Source organism: Balaenoptera acutorostrata, chromosome 6, assembly GCF_949987535.1.
Source record: "Balaenoptera acutorostrata chromosome 6, mBalAcu1.1, whole genome shotgun sequence".
Classification (NCBI taxonomy): Eukaryota; Metazoa; Chordata; class Mammalia; order Artiodactyla; family Balaenopteridae; genus Balaenoptera; species Balaenoptera acutorostrata.
Window position 1 is genome coordinate 7,334,688 of NC_080069.1, and position 20,240 is coordinate 7,354,927.

The 20,240-nt window shown below is 37.3% G+C and overlaps 1 protein-coding gene across 2 annotated transcripts in view; it reads right to left on the reverse strand.

The window, feature by feature from the left end:
- Nucleotides 1–4,826: 4,826 nt before the first annotated feature.
- Nucleotides 4,827–20,240, reverse strand: part of GLRA3 (glycine receptor alpha 3) — a 192,761-nt gene continuing 177,347 nt past the window's right edge. For both annotated transcript variants that reach the window (XM_007192677.2, XM_028169206.1), the window contains one exon: nt 4,827–5,105. In XM_007192677.2, coding sequence (XP_007192739.2) covers nt 4,827–5,105 — 279 coding nt within the window. The remainder of the gene's footprint in view (nt 5,106–20,240) is intronic.

Below are 20,240 nucleotides of genomic sequence, written 5' to 3' on the forward strand. Positions count from 1 at the left end.
TTTCTAAAATATTTAATTGAAAACACCCCATTGTCTTACAGCCACAAACTGTAATTCTTCTTATCATTTTTAGCATCCCTTTAAAATGTCAAAAATGAGTTGACCTCATTTTTTAAGGTCTAAAATATGTCTTGGAAACGAGAGATGGTGACTGTTTGCTTAGTTAAAGGTTGATATTCAATGCTCATTGGGGTGGACATGATTGTTTCTGCACTGCTATGAATGGTCCCAAGCAGAGGATACAGTAAGGAATTACGGAGGCATTGTGGAGAACAATACTTGGTTGCCATTATATTCAAAACTTCAGTCTTTTATAGAATTCTAATCTTCATGGTCATACTTTTCCACTGCCCATTGTTCCGATAGGTTCAGCTAGGGAAAGTGGCCTTGTCAAAAATATTGGAAAAACTGCACCAGAAAGTCCTTTAATGTTGCTTGAGCAAGTTAGACAATTCTGCATACAGTTTTAAGAGATATTGAAATTTGTCACTTTAATAAATTGTGCAGTTTTTGCCACTAAATTCTTCTCTGAAATGCATATGACGCCAGCAAGTTTTCATAGTCTGCCAGAGCTGATGGTGCTAAAAGTTCCAATACCGCTACAATAGCGTGTAACTCAGTCCAAAAGCCAAGGCTAGGCAATAAAATTATCGAGTTCAAAAACTGAATACCCAAAAAAAAAAAAACAAAAAAAAAAACTGAATACCCAAACGAACAAGCAAACTGTCGTTATCATAATTGTGCTTAAAAGGTAAGTATAATTCAAAAGACAAGCTTGCAATTATAAAGGTGCAAAAACTATTCTCTGAGTCACTAAGACAATTTCCAACTAATCCCCTCAGTGAACTAAGATAATTATAAGTGCATAGACTATATTTCCATTGATGATATTTGCCTTGGATAGACTGTTAAAATTAAAGTGCCTTGAGGTGGAAACCATACTTATTCTCTTAATGTGCTTCAATCAAGTTCATTACTTTGCAGTCTTCACCTTGTCAGCATGAATGAATACGGACTATATAAAAGTTAGTGCTGTGTCCTTGGAGTGGTTTGCTTTTCTTTACTAGGTCAGCATCAACTAGCTGAGAAGTACAGATGGTACACCCCCGTAAATTTTGAGAGCTTTTGCTATTGTCTATATTTCAAGGTCTGTGAAATCTATTTTAGAGTTGGACACATGACCTCAAAGATTGTTAATGATTGATTGGTCTAAGAACTGTGGCTTATATTCCGTCTGAGTTTCATTCTGAGAGGGCTCTAAGTGGCTGTCAGGGGACACCTGTGGATGTCAGTATTGCCAGTTTCTTACTTTAAATATTGAGAGTATTTTCTATGTTTAATATTGGCAAGTCCCATATTTCCTCCAGCCCATTTCATGGAATGTGTACTTTATAGATGAAAGAAAAATTTAGCTGCCAGTATAACATTCAGTCTTCCAAAGTGACTAGCAGGTGAGGTATATCATGTTAAGAATAGAAAAGTATATTTTTTAAATGGGATGAAAGACATTCAGAAAAGGGAATGTATAGTATGGAGGATACACGTATTATTCTCTTAAAATTATAACCACTTAAGTCGCACAGAGTGCTGAAGTAGTTAACATCTTGCTCTCTTCTATAAAACATGTTGGCTTATTTTTTCACATTTTTCCCTAAAATTTCCAGTATCTTCCATAAGATCCTGGGAATTTATAAACCCAGTGTATGTATCTATATTTTAGGGGTATACAGATTTAAAGCATTTATAAATCAAAATTAAAGTAAACATTGTTAGAATATACCCATAGAATAGGAGTTGACTGTAGGATAAGGTAAGTAGTCGTAACAGTCCCTTAAATACAGCAACTGGGAGTTGGATGGGCTCTCCAGGTGAGTCACTGTTATGCAGAAACATCCAGAAAGTATGGAGAAGTTTTAAAGACCTTTGGCTTTCTTGCTTCTACAGTAACTTTCTGGACTCTCTTTTAAATAGTAAAGAACGTTCTAGGTCCTCACTGTAGTTGAACTCTAGTTCTAATAGTTGGGAAAGAAAGAGAAGGATGGCACATATACACTAAGGTACAAGGTTTCCTAAAAATTCATATGGAGCCATAGATGTCAATGGGTGAGATACATAATTATAAAAAAAGTGAAGTAAACAGCATGTAGAAAAATTACAAACTTTCTAATGTGACTATTTCAAAATGCTTCAGAATATCCATACTAGAATTCCAGCTTATGTGTGGGTACTCAGAGTACATGCACACATTTTAATTTTCTCATCGTTAATAGATTTCTGGCTGGTTTAATTTGAAATATTAGGGTTTGACACAGGGCTTATTTAGGCAAATACCATCTTGGGATGTTAATTATAATGTTGTTTTCCCATTTTAAAGGGTCTATGAGAGTTCATTAGAGGGGACAGACTCCTTTAAACATTTTGGATTCAGCTATATTTGCAATGTCACTGTTGCCATATGAGTGAAATGTCAATGTATTTTCTTAGTGTAGTGAGACAACTATATATACCTAAGCAAAGTGTAATCCTTTTGAGATAGGGAGATTTCTACCATACCAATGCCCCTGCTGAAAAAGTTGTTGTGTGGCTCGTATTTTTATATTCCAAGTTTCAGGCTTAAAAAAGAGACATTTTTAATATTCTCAAATATGAAAACAAGTGATGTCCATGAATTTCTTTGGGAGTATAGGTCCATTGTATTTGTGTTGGCTTTTGGCATAATTCACTTAATTTAAGCAATGATGAAGAACTTTAAAAAATAAGATGTGTGAAGTACAGAAAAATGTATTCAAGTATTTCAGAGACACATTGAGACAATGTAGTTTATCATTAATTCAAACCGACTAGCTTACCCTCAGAGAACACCAACAGCATATCTTGGTCTAATCTATCTTGAGTACAAGAATATATTTTCATGGTTTTGGTTCATACAATCCCCAATGAAGAAGGACATGTTTAACTCTGGGGTGCACAGTCCTCAAAATAAGTGAAGTACATAGCAATAACTTCTTTCGGTTGTGGCATTTGCATTTAATGCCAAACATTTTTCTTTCCTAATAGTTTTAAATTACTTACAAAGGAGGGTAATTTGGTCTTTTACTAGCAAAAATTGCTAAACATACATTATTTTTTAAAGTTATTTAAAAAAAATACAATTAGATAGACCAAAGTTCAATAACATTGAGACATTTTAGCTTTAAATGGCAGTTCTTACTTTTAGTTTGATAATGGTTAAAGGGCAGTAACTGGTACCATCTATTTCAAGAACTGGCTTTTTTTCCCTCTTAAATCTGAGTTAATCGTTTTCTTAATGGTTAAACCTTTCTCTGTCAGTAATTTGGTACGAGTTTCCATCTAGCGAATCTGACCAGTAATTAAACATTTCTAAAAAGCATTCTAGAGCTTTTTAAAAATATATTAATGATAAAAATAATGCAAAACTAGCAAAACTGGAAAAGAAGCAGAGTCTGGTTCAATTTAACCTAGAACTCTATCATATATTTGCACTTAATTACACTGCACGAAATGAGTTAATGCCCCATTGCAGTTGAAATAATTCCATGGGGATGTTGATAAATTTTAAGTAAAAATTTTATTTAGAATTATTCACATCTAGTGGATGGCTTATATATTGAAATCATTAATTCAGAAATATAAAATAATCAATCCTCACTTTGTAGAAATGACTTATTTATATAATTTAGAATTAAAATCTTCCCTCTTTACATTTGGAGCTAGGAGTTGGAACCCATATAACTTTGATGGGAAAACTGTTCTTATTAAAAAATATTTCTAAATCCATATATGTTTTCAGTAAATTCATTTTTATCAAAATGTAAATACTATAATCCCATTGAATTTTAAAGTCTCATTCTAAGCTAAAATATAAAAGTCTTACTGAACTTTATTCAATTATATCAAAACAGTATACATAATTACTTACAGACAATTAAGCAACTATTAAAAATCTAACAAAACAAAGATGCTGGCTTGAATTTTTCAGTTTGGCAATAATTAAAATTATTTAAAAAATTAAAAATACACAGCTATAACACTTTTTAAAAACAATAATGTTTTCAGTATACCTACGTTCATTCATAGATATAAAGTTATGAAAAGTAGATTTTGTATATAATATGATCGCTTAGGCCATTAAAAAAATTTCTAAAGAGGGAAATTTAATATTTTAAACAACTAAATTTAGTATCTAAACAACAAAGTTTTTAATTTTAATCTTCTAATTTAAATTTTTTATTCCCTAAGTTGGTTCTATAGCATGTGTATGTACAATCTTCTATCATTATTGAGTGAGTTTCCCACTGAATTATCTGATTATTTTTCTATTTTGTAACTACAGTATAAGAAAATATTTTAAAGCCTCAAACTACTGATTTTTTATCTTCAACGTTTCCCCTTTTTCCTTTTCCAAAGTTTTCTGGGCAAATTTTACTTTTGTGATATTTAATATTGAATTAAAAATCAAAGAATTCCAAAGTAGTTTTCACATGTACTATTATGTGATATCATATCAGATACAAACACATTGACAGTAATACTTCCACTTGTACGATTTACTGTGAAAGAACAGATAATCTTAAATTAATATGAAATAAAATCCCTATAATATATACATTTTGTATCCATTAAAGTACTCAACTGCCTCATGACTTTGCATAGCAAATCATAATAATACCTTTCCATATGCCACATATGACAAATGGTCATCATTTGTACACCACACACACACATACACACACACACACACATCCCTATGGCAAAAAACCTTCCTTCTGAGTTGACAGTTTGCACACTTGCACACCCCCAGAGACTTAATCTTGTTGCTGATGAATATCCTCATGCCTAAGAATTTTATAGATAACCCAGTAGAAAATATTAAAAATCAAAAAGGCTAATGGGAAGCAGGCTCGGGAGATGGTGTCAATCTTCTTGGCACGGTCAATGAAGACCTTCCTCATTTCATCCAGGCTCTCTGGCATTACCTTGACAGGATGGTTTGGGCCCTTTGGAGTCACACCATCTTTTGTTTGCAGACACGGTCCCATTCCATAGGCTGTGAAACTGAATCGGCTTTCCCTTACCTCATCATCCTGTCATAAGAAAAACATTAGAAAGCACTTTAACCCTGAGAAAACCATAACTCAAAAAGAGTCATGTACCAAAATGTTCATTGCAGCTCTATTTACAATAGCCAGGCCATGGAAGCAATCTAAGTGTCCATCGACAGCTGAATGGATAAAGAAGATGTGGCACATATATACAATGGAATATTACTCAGCCATAAAAAGAAATGAAATTGAGTTATTTGTAGTGAGGTGGATGGACCTAGAGTCTGTCACACAGAATGAAGTAAGTCAGAAAGCGAAAAACAAATACCGTACGCTGACACATATATATATGGAATCTAAGAAAAAAAAAAAAAAGGTCATGAAGAACCTAGGGGCAAGACGGTAATAAAGACGCAGACCTACTAGAGGATGGACTTGAGGACACAGAGAGGGGGAAGGGTAAGCTGGGACGAAGTGAGAGAGTGGCATGGACTTATATACACTACCAAACGTAAAATAGATAGCTAGTGGGAAGCAGCCGCATAGCGCAGGGAGATCAGCTCGGTGCTTTGTGACCACCTAGAGAGGTGGGATAGGGAGGGTGGGAGGGAGGGAGACACAAGAGGGAAGAGATATGGGAACATATGTATATGTATAACTGATTCACTTTGTTATAAAGCAGAAACTAACACACCATTGTAAAGCAATTATACTCCAATAAAGATGTTAAAAAAAAAAAGCACTTTAGTCATGGAATAGGGCATGTATAACAGGCATTTCAGAACTATAACTTAAGCTTTATCATGATAAATGATAACATTATTATAATGAAAATGTAAAGCATATAAAGGTGAGTTGCTTTTCTTTCCTATTCAAGTTTTATTGATTTATCCTGCTGCATCATACAGACGTGTTCATTCAATGAAACACTCAAGTGTTATGTTTTAATGGAAAAATTAAATATTCTGGTATTGTCTACATATTGCTAGAATATCTAAATAAATTGAGCAAGAAAAAATTTATTTGGATATTATATTATATATGTTCATGTACTAGATTTTTTTCACATCATGTGTTTAAATGTGTACATATATGATGTCAAAGGGAAAATACCATGATCATAGATTGAATTTTTCTTTTTCATGGAGGCAAACACTTTAACGCTTGTTTCCTACAATTTCATGTTACTTCATTGGGAAGTGCAATCTAGATCGACAACACTGCTTAGTTATTGTTATTCTCACTTGATGTTTTATACTAGCCCATTTGGAATACTATCAGATGTTCAGATATTCTAGTTCATATACTATTACTTTTAAGGTACATTGGTTTAGTTGAAATTATGAAGGAAGTCTGGCAGAAGTTTCATATTAAAGAAAATTATAACTTATCATGGTCCTAAAAGTATTGTTATTTTTCTCTAAAATGTTGCAAATTGAAGAGAATTCTCCATGTATATATATGAAAAAAACAAAATTTAAAGAAAAAATTACTTAATAAAAACATGATAGGGCTTCCCTGGTGGCGTAGTGGTTGAGAGTTCGCCTGCCAATGCAGGGGACACGGGTTCGAGCCCTGCTCTGGGGGGATCCCACATGCTGTGGAGCAGCTGGGCCTGTGAGCCACAATTACTGAGCCTGCGTTCTAGGGCCCGCCTGCCGCAACTACTGAAGCCCGCGCGCCTAGAGCCCGTGCTCCGCAACAAGAGAAGCCACCGCAATGAGAAGCCCGCGTACCACAACGAAGAGTGGCCCCTGCTCACCACAACTGGAGAAAAGCCCGCGCACAGCAACGAAGACCCAACGCAGCCAAAAATAAATAAATAAATTTATTTTAAAAAATGATAAATGAAATGTGTTCATGATAGGAAAATACGGTATTTAATCCTTTCTAATGAAATTCATTAATGAATAATTTAATGCATTTGTTTAGAATGTAACTGTAGATAACTGCCAATTAATTGGAATTTTTGCTACTAAAATTCAGTGTTTAAAAGATGACATCTTAAAAAGTTGTTACAGCTCAATTTTTATGAAAGTACTCTGTGATGGTAACATAAGAGTTAAAAGTAATTAATTGGTTCAAACTCTTGAAAATTTATTTTAGGCCTGTGATAGTACAGGCCTAATGAACAGTATATTACAAAATATGAAAGCGAAAAATAGAAATTAAAATGGATTCTAAAATTGAGAAGATGATCAAAGTTGATGTAATAATGTATGAAATAGTTTTTTGGGGAATTAGGAAATAAGGCAATTATACCTGAAAAACAGAAACATATAATTACTGGAATATATCGCAACTGTAAGATGTATAAGCAATTGAATTTTGAGGAAACAAGTCTAAAATAAAAGCTGATGATCCAAATTACATGTAACTGTTGCAATCTTACAAAAATTGGAAATTGGTTCTCTAGTGGTCTTTAATAGGGATGTTCATTTATACTTCCAATGTTTTTAGCCACCATGGAAATGTTAAGGCTAAGTAACTGTTTTCTTTGTATTGTCTTTATCTTTATGGGGAAATAGTTGATACATCACTGTATTAAGTTTAAGATATACAGCATGATGGTTTGACTTACACATATTGTGAAACGATGACCATAATAGGTTTAGTGAACATCCATCGTCTGGTATAGATACAATAAACAGAAAAGAAAAAAATTCTCCTTGTGATGAGAACGCTTAGGATCTACTCTCTTCACAGCTTTCCACTATATCATGCGTGATATATCTTACAGCAGTGCTAACTAAAGTCATCATGTTGTACATTATGTCCCTAGAACTTATTTATTTAAAACTGGAAGTTTGTACATTTTAACCACCTTCCTCCACTGTCCATCTGTTCTGGAGAATTGAATATTTTCAGACCTTTAGAGAGCCTCCCACATACACACTTGTCTCAAAACAGAGATTTGAGGTTTAAGATCTGACATACGTAGTGAACAACTATATTTTCTCAGTTGGATCTTTCCAGTGAACTGTAAAGGGGTAAAGGGGTAACACCAGGCCTGGCTGTTGAGAGCTGCAGAGAAAGACCTATTTTTCCAGGATGACTTCCTTGAAAACAGGGATGTGGAGCTTTCTCCCTTTACTGTGGCACCTGCCCTGGGGGAGCTGCTCAGTGCCCTGAAGGCTGGAGGGGCCGGGGGAAGAAGCTCTTGAGCCGCTGTCGGACCTCCCCATGAAATGAAGATGCTGTCTCTGGCATGTCACCTGCCTCGCGTGCTCCTAGAGGACCAAGTAAACGCAATATTAGGTTAAAGCCCATTGTGTCTGGAGGGTCTGATTGACAGTTTGAACCTAAAACCTCAGTGGTGGTGATGGAAGGAGACCTGGCTTTCAGATCCTTTCAGACTCAATGCAGCCAAAGGTTCTGGGAGGGAGTTCTGATGAGAACGTGACCCTGACCCTCCCTGGGTTGGAGGTAGCAAAAGCTCCACAGAAAATACTGGGGATAAATCATACTGTTGGGCTACGGATGACACACACATATGCCCTGTTGAACTGGCAGATGGATAGTGAGTGAGATAAAACCGAAGGGAAACAGGGTCATAAAACTGAGGAGAAAGTGGCTTTGTCTCCTATTAACCGATTATCTTTGTGCAGCTAAAACCACTTGGGGGAAAGAGAAACCAGAGCAAGCACATCAAGCAGATTTGCAGCCTGTGCTCACGATGAAAGCACAAGCCCAGTGGGGACTTGGAGGGACACCGCACTTTGTCTTGATGTTACTCCTCTGCCACCCCAGGCAAATGACACTGGAAACAAGTGACTAAAATGCAGCCCTGTCCAGTGGAAATATAATGGGAACCACCAACGAAAGCTATGTGTGTAATTTTAAATCTAAGCTTTACATTAGCTACATTTAAGTTAAAATAGGCAAAATTAATTTTAACAGTATATTTTCCTTAACTCACTACGTCCTAAATATTATTCAAATGTTGACTCAAGTAGAAATTAAAGGAGAAATTTTGTGTTCTTTATTGCATACTAAGTCCTTGAAATCAGTGTGCGTTTTACATTTATAACACCCCTCAATTCGGACTCCATATTTCTAGGGCTCAACAGCCTCATGGGGCTAGTAGATACCACATGGGACAAAGTAAATAGGAGTTGGGCCACTTTGCTGAGAAGGACCAGCAGATATCTGGGCTGTTCACACTTTCCAGGATCTTTAGGTTAATTGACATAAGAGCTGATAATTTTTCTGCATGCTGCAGCTGAAAAACAACGTTTGATGTGAATGCGAACTCCTAACTTGCTGCAATGTTGCCGTTCGGGAATTGCTGGCAGGCGTAAATTCAAGGACCCTTTTGGAGTGGGTGAAGCCTGGGGTGATGTGAATCTATGCTGAGAAGGAAAGCGGCCTGTTTTCTTTCTGCTGTGTACTGGAACAGCCCTGAAGAAGACGCAGCTCTCTTAAGGGATGTAGCAAACCTGGGCTGGCCATACAGTAATTAAAAAATAATAATAATAATAATAATGCCAAAAGAAAAAAAAATGAGCCTCCCCAAACCACATGCTCTGACCTAAACTCTGGTAGACACAGTGATTCGGGGAGTCCCCCAGGCCTGGGTTCCCAGGTGGCTCTCTTTTGGGGAAGGCAGGAGAGTATATACAATTCATGGACACGTTTACTCTTGCAGCTGACGTGCTGGGTTTCACTGAAGGAAAAAAAAATCTCGGCCATTCAGAAGAAAGAACTTGGCCAGAGAAGACTCTATCAGCTCTCTTTAGGTGGCTTTCAAGACACAGAGTGAAAAGAGCGAAAATTGACAGGATTCCTATGAAAGATTTCCTGGCACGTTGTCACCAGCCGGGGGGAAGGGAAGCTGTTCTAGTTCCGGCAGCTGCTTCCTTTAGGGAACCCTGTTACATCTGGCACTTTCATCTCGGAAGTTAATCCAGTGGTGCCAGTGGGAATGCAAACAAAAGGCGCTGACGCGGTGGCTGAATTGACTGCATCTGCGAAGACACAGAGAAGCCTGCCCCCGAAGGCCAGGGTCTCCTTGTCCAGTTCTGAGTGGGGTCCCAGGCTGTGTGCGATGGTTAATGGAGAATGGCCAGGGGTGGGGAACACAGCTCTTTGGGACTGTGGAAGCCAGTGCACCACGAGCACTGAGACTGCTGGGAAGCGAGAAGGCGAAGTTAAGAGCAATGTTAAGAAGCTGGTGGAGCACAGAAGAAGGCAGAGTGATGCTGTGTTCGTAGTGAAAACTGCAGATAGGAAAATAAGGGACTAAGACGTATCCAGTAGGTGGTATCACCTTTGGCTAAATGTATAACTGGGAAGGATGTGACCGTGGATGAAGGGCCTTGCCATTTCTGGCGTGAGCCTAATCTTGGGCCGCTGTTCCTTAGCCCAGTTGTAACTGGATGTACTAAAATGGGAGCCCTTAGAATTGCCTAAACCTTCCGCTGTAGTAGCTATTAAACAGCACAAGATTCCAGGGAGGTAAAGAAAACTCAGCTCTGATTAAGGACGTGATGGCAGCAGGCATGCTAGCCCCTCGTTAATTTTCTCCGGAATAGTCCTGATTGGACTTTGATAAAAAATAAGCAGGTCCTGCAGGCTGACTGCTGACTACGCGGGGTCACTAAGGAAGTCTTGACAACTGCCTCCACGAGGTGGACGTGCTAAAACCTCTTTAGGAGTTTCAGGACAGAGGAGGCTGGTATGCTTTGGTCCACTTGGCTACATCTTTCCTCTCAATCCCAATCTTAGAAAACGTCAAACACAGTGAGTCTTCATGTGGGGTAGACCCAACTGTCACCTTACTCTTTGTCCCTTAAGGAAACCTGACTTCTCCAACATGTGTCACAACCTAGTTGGAAACAGTTTGGTCCAGATCACTGTCAGACTAAGTTGGTTAATGATGAATGAGAACTTTCCTCTTGGAGGAGAAAGTCAGGCAAGGTTTGGAAAGTGGAGTAGCACACGTGACTAGGTAAAGCTTAAGATTCAGACTAGATGCAGCCAAGAGACAGAGCCCAGTGCCATCAGTGAAGTTTTTGGAAATATCCTGGATAAACCACTAGAGACAATTCACAAACAATAAAGGACACACTGCTATTCTCCTGGATCTCACTAAGAGGAAAACAGCTTGCAGCACTATTTGAAATCTGGCAGATACGTTTTGGGTTTCTGTTGGTCATGATGTACAGAGTGACAGAAAGACAGGATGAATTTTTTTTTTTAAGATTTTTTTTTTTGATGTGGACCATTTTAAAAGTTTTATTGAATTTGTTACAATATTGCTTCTGTTTTATGTTTTGGTTTTTTTGGTCGCGAGCCATGTGGGATCTTAGCTCCCTGACCGGGGATCGAACCCACACTCCCTGCATTGGAAGGCAAAGTCTTAACCACTGGACCACCAGGGAAGTCCCAAGACAGACTGAATTCAAAAGGGGAACAAGGGCCAACTGTAAGACATCTGAGGCAGGCAATAACCCAAGCTGCCTCTCTGAGGCCTTAAAAGTCATCAACTGTAGAGGTATCTGCTACTAAAACATGCAGACTGGAGTTTCTGGGAAAAGCTCAATAATAGCACCCTAAGGTGGCTGCTAGGATTCTATACCAGAAAACTCTCTAATGCCATGAGCAGATTAATCTATTTGAATGACAGTGACTGGCATTCTCTTGGGCTCTGGTAGAGACAGTCCCTAGACTAAAGGAATCTGAAGAGTATCAGACTCTATTTAGGTCTAAGAATATCTACCATGTCATGCGTGATGTCAAAAAGGCATCTCCATTCAAGCTCCCTGATAAAAATGAAAATGGCATATTCAGGAACAAGCTAAGAGGAGTAACTTGGGTGAAGCACATCATACGAAAATGCAGCCTTTCGACAACGGACCCCTGATGGGAGCTACCCAGAGTGGTAGGAACCTCATGCTTTTCTTCCCACTGAGGAAAAGCAGGTCCCTTGGTTCACCAATGGAAACTCTCAGTGGATGGTCAGGACTCACAGTGTACCTGCAGTGGAATGAGTAGGTAAGTCTACACAATGGGCTGATGTGAGAAGCAGTGAATGTGGCAGTATCACAAGAACCGGTTCTTGATCTCAAAGCTATAGCTTTATATAGCTTTATATCTGGGTATTCAGAGACTCCTGGGTCCTGGCCAGTGGGCTTGCATTATGGTCAGGCAAATGAGCCCTTATATGGGCAGTTAAGAACATCCCAAGGGGGCTTCCCTGGCGGTGCAGTGGTTAAGAATCCGCCTACCAATGCAAGGGACATGGGTTTGAGCCCCGGCCCGGGAAGATCCCACATGCTGTGGAGCAAATATGCCCGTGTGCCACAACTACTAAGCCTGTGCTCTAGAGCCTGCAAACCACAACTACTGAGCCCGCATGCCACAACTACTGAAACCTGTGTGCCTAGAGCCTGTGCTCCGTAACAAGAGAAGCCACCGCAATAAGAAGCCCGTGCACCGCAACGAAGAGTAGCCCCTGCTCGACACAACTAGAGAAAGCCCATGCACAGCAACAAGACCCAACACAGCCAAAAATAAATAAATAAATAAATTTTATATTAAAAAAAAAACAATTTCCTCTTTAAAAAAAAAAACAAAAAAACAATTTCCTCTTGAAAAAAAGGAACATTCCAAGGTGGGAGATGCAATTCCTTATAGAAATCCCAGGGTAGAATTACTTAGGTCATGTAGTCCCCATCTAATTGCTGGCTCAGAAGGGGACTACAGCGCCAAGGCACATGTCTTGGATTGGTCTTTGACATAGTCATGGTGGTGTCCAGGCCATGCAACAATGGACAGAACATGTCCCTCTGTTGCCCAATGAAGCCACTGATGTGGTCAGAGCTTGTCTGGAATATCAACAAGATAAAGAATTGCTTGAAAATTGCCTTTGGGTTGAATCTCCCGAGGACAAGAGCTAACACACAGCTGGCAGACAGAATGCTTAGGGTCTTTGCCCAAGCCTCTTGGAGGATTCAATGGATTTTAGCAGAAATAGATGGTCCATATTGGGCTTGTTTACAGTGTAACAGAAGCCATAGCTGAAAATGCTATTAATGGCTTGGAACAGGCACTTTTATATCAGTCTGTGCCCCTGGAATAGATCCCTTTGGAGAAAGGAACACATTCACAAATGGCTAGTGTATAAAACGGCCGAAGAACACAACATAGTAAGGGCATCTCACATCCCATCAGCTCACAGAGCTGTGGTTTAAACAGAAATTGGAATGAGCAATGAAAACGTTATTACTAAAGACAGGATGGCCAGGACATGAAGGGCTGGTTGGTTCACTGGATGAGTGCACAGACCACGTGGGTATGAGTGACAGTAAGGGGGAACACCTTTACAGAGGTTTCTGGTTTCTGGTAGTGGAGGTGTCGGGGGGTGGAGAGCCAGGCTGTGACTTAACTCTGTCCCACCTCACAGGTTGTTCCTTTGTATTACCTGATAGCATGGTTTGGGGTCCACGACTGCATTTGCATTGTCTAGCTGAAAGGATCGTTGCTACTTATGATACTGTATCTGTTTCTTTAGACTAGGAAGCCATTCATGCCCTCTGTAGGTGAGGGAACTAAAAGTCCTGTGTGTTTGAGAAGTTATAAGGCCTCGCACTTAGATGAAGACGCTTTATCTGCTCTCTCTCCTGCTTTTTATCCTACTGTAAAGCTGAGCAAATGACATATGAGATTAAAGTTTATTTCTGTCGTGCGAGTAAGTTGGCCTCCTCAAACCTGTAATCAGAGCTATGGAGTTATACTGACAAAGCCACTTTACTCTGGATATGTGTTTAAATAGAAAATGACACCTTTGAACAATTTAAACTTCATCATCTTCATACAGCATTCGTCCATCATGAAAGCTGGCAACAACGTGTAAAATGACCACATTCTATGCACATGCAATAATGACAGCCCAGACGAGGACAATATTTCTCACACTGTGGTCCACGCAGCAGCTGTCTCGGAATCGCTGGGAGGGGTTGCTGAGATCCAGTTTTCTGGATCTCAGTTGCAGAGATTTGTACTCATTAACATTTAGGTTGTCCCAGTAATCTGCATTTCCAAGCTCTCTAGGTGATCATAACGCACAATTTGTAGAAACAAAAATTTCCAAGAGGCACAATGCAGCTATCCTAGTTAGCCTGAATTCATGGTGATGTAACATTTTTTGAACACCTCTAACACTTTCTAATTTAAATTTTAAGTGGTAGTTTATGAAAATATACTCTGTAGTGACTTTTGTGTTAGTATTGAGGTATAATTTTATTTTTTAATAATTCCTGTTTTTAAGTAAGGCTGTTTCTAGGAGAGGCTATCTGTAAGGTTATTTATATGACCTGTATCTTTATTCATTTTTAAATTTATGACAGACCTAGGAATATTTTAGGAATAGACTTTGGACAATTACATTATATAATGTGATTTGGTGCAGTATTGTTTTTTCAAAAGCATCTGGAATATGATTTCACTAACAAATGTATCGCCAGTGGCTTTCCTGTTAATTTTGGAGGTGAAAAAATAGAAACTTTAATTTTTAGTAAAAATATTTCCCTTATTAAAATGTCTCATTCAAATATTTATTTCCTGGCAAAGGTAATAGAGGGCTTCCCTGGTGGCGCAGTGGTTGAGAATCTGCCTGCCAATGCAGGGGACACGGGTTCGAGCCCTGGTCTGGGAGGATCCCACATGCCGCGGAGCAACTAGGCCCGTGAGCCACAATTACTGAGCCTGCGCGTCTGGAGCCTGTGCTCCGCAACGGGAGAGGCCGCGACAGTGAGAGGCCCGCGCACCGCGATGAAGAGTGGCCCCCACTTGCCACAACTAGAGAAAGCCCTCGCGCAGAAAAGAAGACCCAACACAGCCAAAAATAAATAAATTAAATAAATAAATAAATAAGGTAATAGAAAGCAAGATGTTAAAGGACTCTTGTTCTAAAAAATGAAAATAAATTGGGTATCTGCATTATTTTTAAAAAATGTGCTATAGGAAATAGTTTTCAACTATTTTATATAGTCACACAAATATATTCGATGGTCCAAATTTAAAATCTGACTCAAGATTGACATTCAAAATGCAAATGTTTTTATCGTAGTTAAGCAACTCCATGGTTTTATCATTTATTGCCAGGCGTCTGGATAGTTCCAGTTATTTAATTCTCAGATTCTTGGTTTCTTATTCTAGGAAAAGATGATTATAGCACTACATAGCAGATTTTTTTAGGGTGAGAAAAATACATACAACCCCCGATAATTGTTGCTATCGTATTATCAATATTTTGTTTGTTATAATTGTATTATTATAGACATCACATAATACACAATGTGAAAGAAAAATACAGCTTAAACCATTTTACCATTAGATATTGTAAATCTACAGAAACTAAGCGAGCACTAAAGTTCTGTGTAAAATAGGCCTACCAGTTGATGACTCCCCAGATGGCCTCACACTTGTAGACTTTTCACTAAAGATTAACTGACAGCATAAAACTAGGAGGATCACTTGGCTGCCTCACTGTCTTACTGTTGTGATGGATGGGCTTTGCTCTACAGCTGCTGGGATTCTTGCAAATCGAATTCCTGCAATCAAGGAGGCTTTAGCGTTGCTAGTATGTTCCATGAAACAGCACAAATATTTGGGGTGAGCCCATGAGATGAGGCACGTGGAGTCATCTTATTTCTTCAGCAACAGGATCTCAGCTCTACTGGACCAGACTCCAGTCGCTACCCCGGAGAGAGGATGCGAGAAGCAAGGATCCCTGAACTCCAAAACGATCTTATGATTTTTTTTAAATGACTGGACTTTGGGGATCTTTTTGAAGGGCTACACTTAAAATAATAATTTTAAGCATGAATGAAGTTTTTCTATTAGCTCATCATTAATAATAGATTGCTATAGTAGAAGGTGCATTAAATTATTTTATGACTCAACTAATTTCTCTGTTTTGTAAAACTCAGTCATAAAATTATCCCGTGTTTATATATGTTCAGAGGTGCAGTGATATTCTTTATTCCAATTAACACTCAAATATTTTTTTGAGATAATTCAATTTTCTGGTGAGGTCTTTAGCTTGGGTTTCTAATGGACTAAAGGTCACAAAAACAAGGTTTAGACAAACATCTAAAACTTTTGACTCAGACAGTATATGTTAGCCAGTGTTCAGCATTCATAAAATTAAGCCGCTTTACAACTCAAAATATAGACAATAATAAAGATTAAATAGAATGAATTTAAAATGAACCAAAGGGGCTTCCCTGATGGCACAGTGGTTGAGAGTCTGCCTGCCAGTGCAGGGGACACGGGTTCGAGCCCTGGTCTGGGAAGATCCCACATGCCGTGGAGCAACTAGGCCCGTGAGCCACAATTACTGAGCCTGCGCTTCTGGAGCCTGTGCTCCGCAACAAGAGAGGCCGCGGTAGTGAGAGGCCCGCGCACCGCGATGAAGAGTGGCCCCCGCTTGCCACAACTAGAGAAAGCCCTTGCACAGAAACGAAGACCCAACACAGCCATAAATAAATAAATTAATTAATTAATTAATTTTAAAAATTATTAAAAAAAAAAAGTTAAAAAAAAAAAGAACCAAAGAACGCGGCTGATTAAAAGAGTAAAATTGAAGAAATAGCTTCATTTACCCACAAGTCAATCCTCTTATGCTTCAAGCAAGTTAGAAGGGTAGGCAATAAAAAATGTAAAAAGCCATTTTGCCAGTGTATAATTCTTTCTACAGGAGGACCTGTTTTCACTAAATATGGAAGTGAGAAAAATGTTTCAGTAATTAAGCAACAATACCATATTGTGAAACATTCTAAGTGCTTTTTCACTTTATCTAGAGAATTATGCCAAAGACTAACTCATGTAACATGCATATTATAACTAGAATTATTACAGAAAGAAAGCCCAAGGGTAAATATAGTCATTCAGTTGAATTGCTTCATCTTTATCATCAAACATAATAAACTAACATATATATGAAATAAGAATTAATTTCCTATCCTCTTAGTCTTCAGAAATAACAATAACAAAAAATATTATTTGTTTGCAGGCTTGGTGAAAGCATGAAGATTGCTAGTGAGCGGTGACAAATCATTAATTATATAAAGCAGCGTGAGTGATGATTAATTATGTGAATTGCTGTGAGATACAACAACAGTAAATATGTTACTTTCATCCTAATGCTTTTTCCCTACTGGATACCTTTGAGATGTTCTTTATACAATCAAGATGCTAAGTAAATTATCCCAAAGGTTTTTTTGTTTAAATAATTTTCTGTAACTTTTCATTGTCAAGTAGGAAAATGACAAAGGAAGGAAAAGTGAATTGCTGTTAATTCCCATTTATATGATTTCAAAGTGTGTAGATTTTGAAAAAATTACTAATAAACAAAACAATGGCTTGGTTTTGTTGAGAAAAAATCAACATCACTTAGAAAATTCTAAGGTAAGACGAAGTATGTGAATGAATTAAAAGTTATTTTTCTGAAATAAGTATCAGCCTAAAATAAAACCCTCAGTTTAGACAACTATATACATTTCTATATCACTTAAAAATGGAAGGCTTAAAAAAATATAACTATATATGAGGTTAAAAATACTTTAGACTTGCAAGTCTATTGTCAATATAAAATTCCTTGAAATCCCAGGGGAACCTTGCATTTCTTATAGATGACATGAACTCATTATGAATTAGCCAAGTTTATGCTTGGCATATTGAATTTAGATTCAGAATGGTTTGGAGATTATTGAATGGTAAAATGTAAGCTTAAAAAGATGAATATTTTAGATGAAATATTATGAAAATGTAATACATATATTTTGGGGAATTGCTGAGAAGTCAATGAAATATTTTTTTAAAATCTGTACATCTATTTCTATTTAATGTGCTAGATTCTTTCATTGCCAACTCATAATTATGGGGCAAAATAAGATACTATATTACAGTGGACAGCATATATAAAAAGCAGTGTATCTTTTTTAGTTAACTTTGTGATGGAAGTCACTAAAGTGTCACTAAATTAAGTAGAGATTATATTATTTTATTGAATATTATTTTCCTAAAGAGATATTTCAGAGGGGATATAGTTCTAAGAAATAGTTGTGTTTAACATAAACTCAAAATATTTGTTGGCAGGAAATAATTAAATTCTTACAATTTTTGTTTTACTTGAGAAAATGAAATTTCTAACCCCTGTGTATCAGAGTCACTCATATAGCATTTACTTTGAAATTATTGAGAACCTACTTTTTTCTCAGGTATGTATCAAAGAAATTTGTAGGAAGTACTTACCTACTGAAAGAATATCCTCTACTCTAGAGTATAGCATAAACTGACCTCAAATGGAAACTTTATTGAATAAGTTCGTGTCTACGGGCACCATGTTGCTTCCAAGCACGGGGCCTCATCCCTTCAACCAAAATAGTACACGTATCTATTCGCATTTGTCCTAAGACTGTAGAGCTGACAAAAGGTACAAGGCAGAAAAATCAATTATTTGTTATTCTTAAACGTTACCTTGAGTTATTTTTGAAGTAAGATAGGATATAAATACATACATAAATGGAAGTTTTTGTACAGATAGTCAAAATGCAGTCAATTACTTAAAAAAGATAACTATCACGCCCAACAAAATACAAACTTGGTAATTATTTTTTGAATCTAGAACTAGTGGTCCATTCTTATTTCATTTGTGTATGCAAATAATAATTAATATACAGTAATAAGTAGGAAGATAGAGGTACTAGAATACTGTGTGTATGTGTTTTCACTCAGCAAACCATTGCAGTATTCCACTGCAGTGCAGAAGCTGCATGAAATGCATTAAAACAATCCCGTATCATCCATATTGCTCAACAAATAACGTATGTTCGGAAATACTTTGAAGACTTTATAACCCTCCAGGACTCAAGTAATGACATCATACATGGAAAGAGCAACTTCTAACCAAAATACTTTCGTATCATGCATACACCCACACACACAAAGCCCCGGGGATAAGCATTTATGACAAGGTGCAGCAGTGGGTGATTAGCACGCAGCAGGCTACGACAGTGTGGGGTGGGGAAATTTGGATACAAGAGTGAATGTGCATCCTTTCACAGCATATAAAAGGTTCCCTGGTACTTTCATAGAGGAAAAAGTAAGGTGTAAAAGATTGTATGCAATGCCTAAGCCAATGCTGAACCAACTTAAAACTTTCCTTGGAATACCATGTACATCAGTGTACGGCCCTCTGTTGTGATCAAACTTTCTCTAAGGGGGTGATTTTATTTATTGTCCCTTTTGCCAAACTAAAGTACTAAGAAGAACTCATGCAAGTCAGTACTCATGAAAAGAAAGGGCGTGGCGTCCACCTTGAGCCTCCTTTTCATTATATTGATTTAAAGATTTTGATTGCTCAGACTGTTTCTAAGCAAAGTGCGTAGTTTAAAAAAAAAAAAAAAATGAGAAATTCATTCAGCCCAGAGGGCTATTAGGTTGAGAAAAATCGTTTTCAAAGAGTGAAAATGATCAACTCTAAATTTGCATGATGATTAGAATATTATAAAACTAAATGGCATGCACGGATTTCTAATCAATGTATTTGCATTTATTGTATTTTAGAGTGTGTTTGCATTTTCTTAAACGATATGGTAAAAAACCATTCTGTTTCTTTTTTAAAAAATAAGTATTTATTGACTGTTAGTGAAGGAAATCTGATTTTTTTCATCAGAGTTCTCTTTGCATTCTTTTGTAAGGCAATATTTAATTGAATACATGTATTTTATACTAATGCTACTATATGTATGAACTGTTTAGTTACTGAAAATTTAAATATATACCTTTCCCAAACAGGCTACTATGGGCTATTATGCAAATTCAAGGCAATTAATTTTTTAAAAATTACCGTTAGGATAATCAAGTAAAAGTAATTGGAGCATGTGAATTTTTTTCCACCAGGGATGAAAATTGAAGAAGTAGCTAGCTATGTTGGGAACAACTATGCAATTTTAGTAGAAAAGAAAAATAGTTCAGTGATTATTTAACTAAGGTGTGTAGTGGAATCTTCTGGGGAGGTTTTTTTTTGTTTTTTTGGTTGTTTTTTTTTTTTTTGATATGGACCTTTTTTTTTTGAAAGTCTTTATTGAATTTGTTACAATATTGCTTCTGTCTTATGTTTTGTTTTTTTTGGCCATGAGGCACGTGGGATTTTAGGTCCCCGACCAG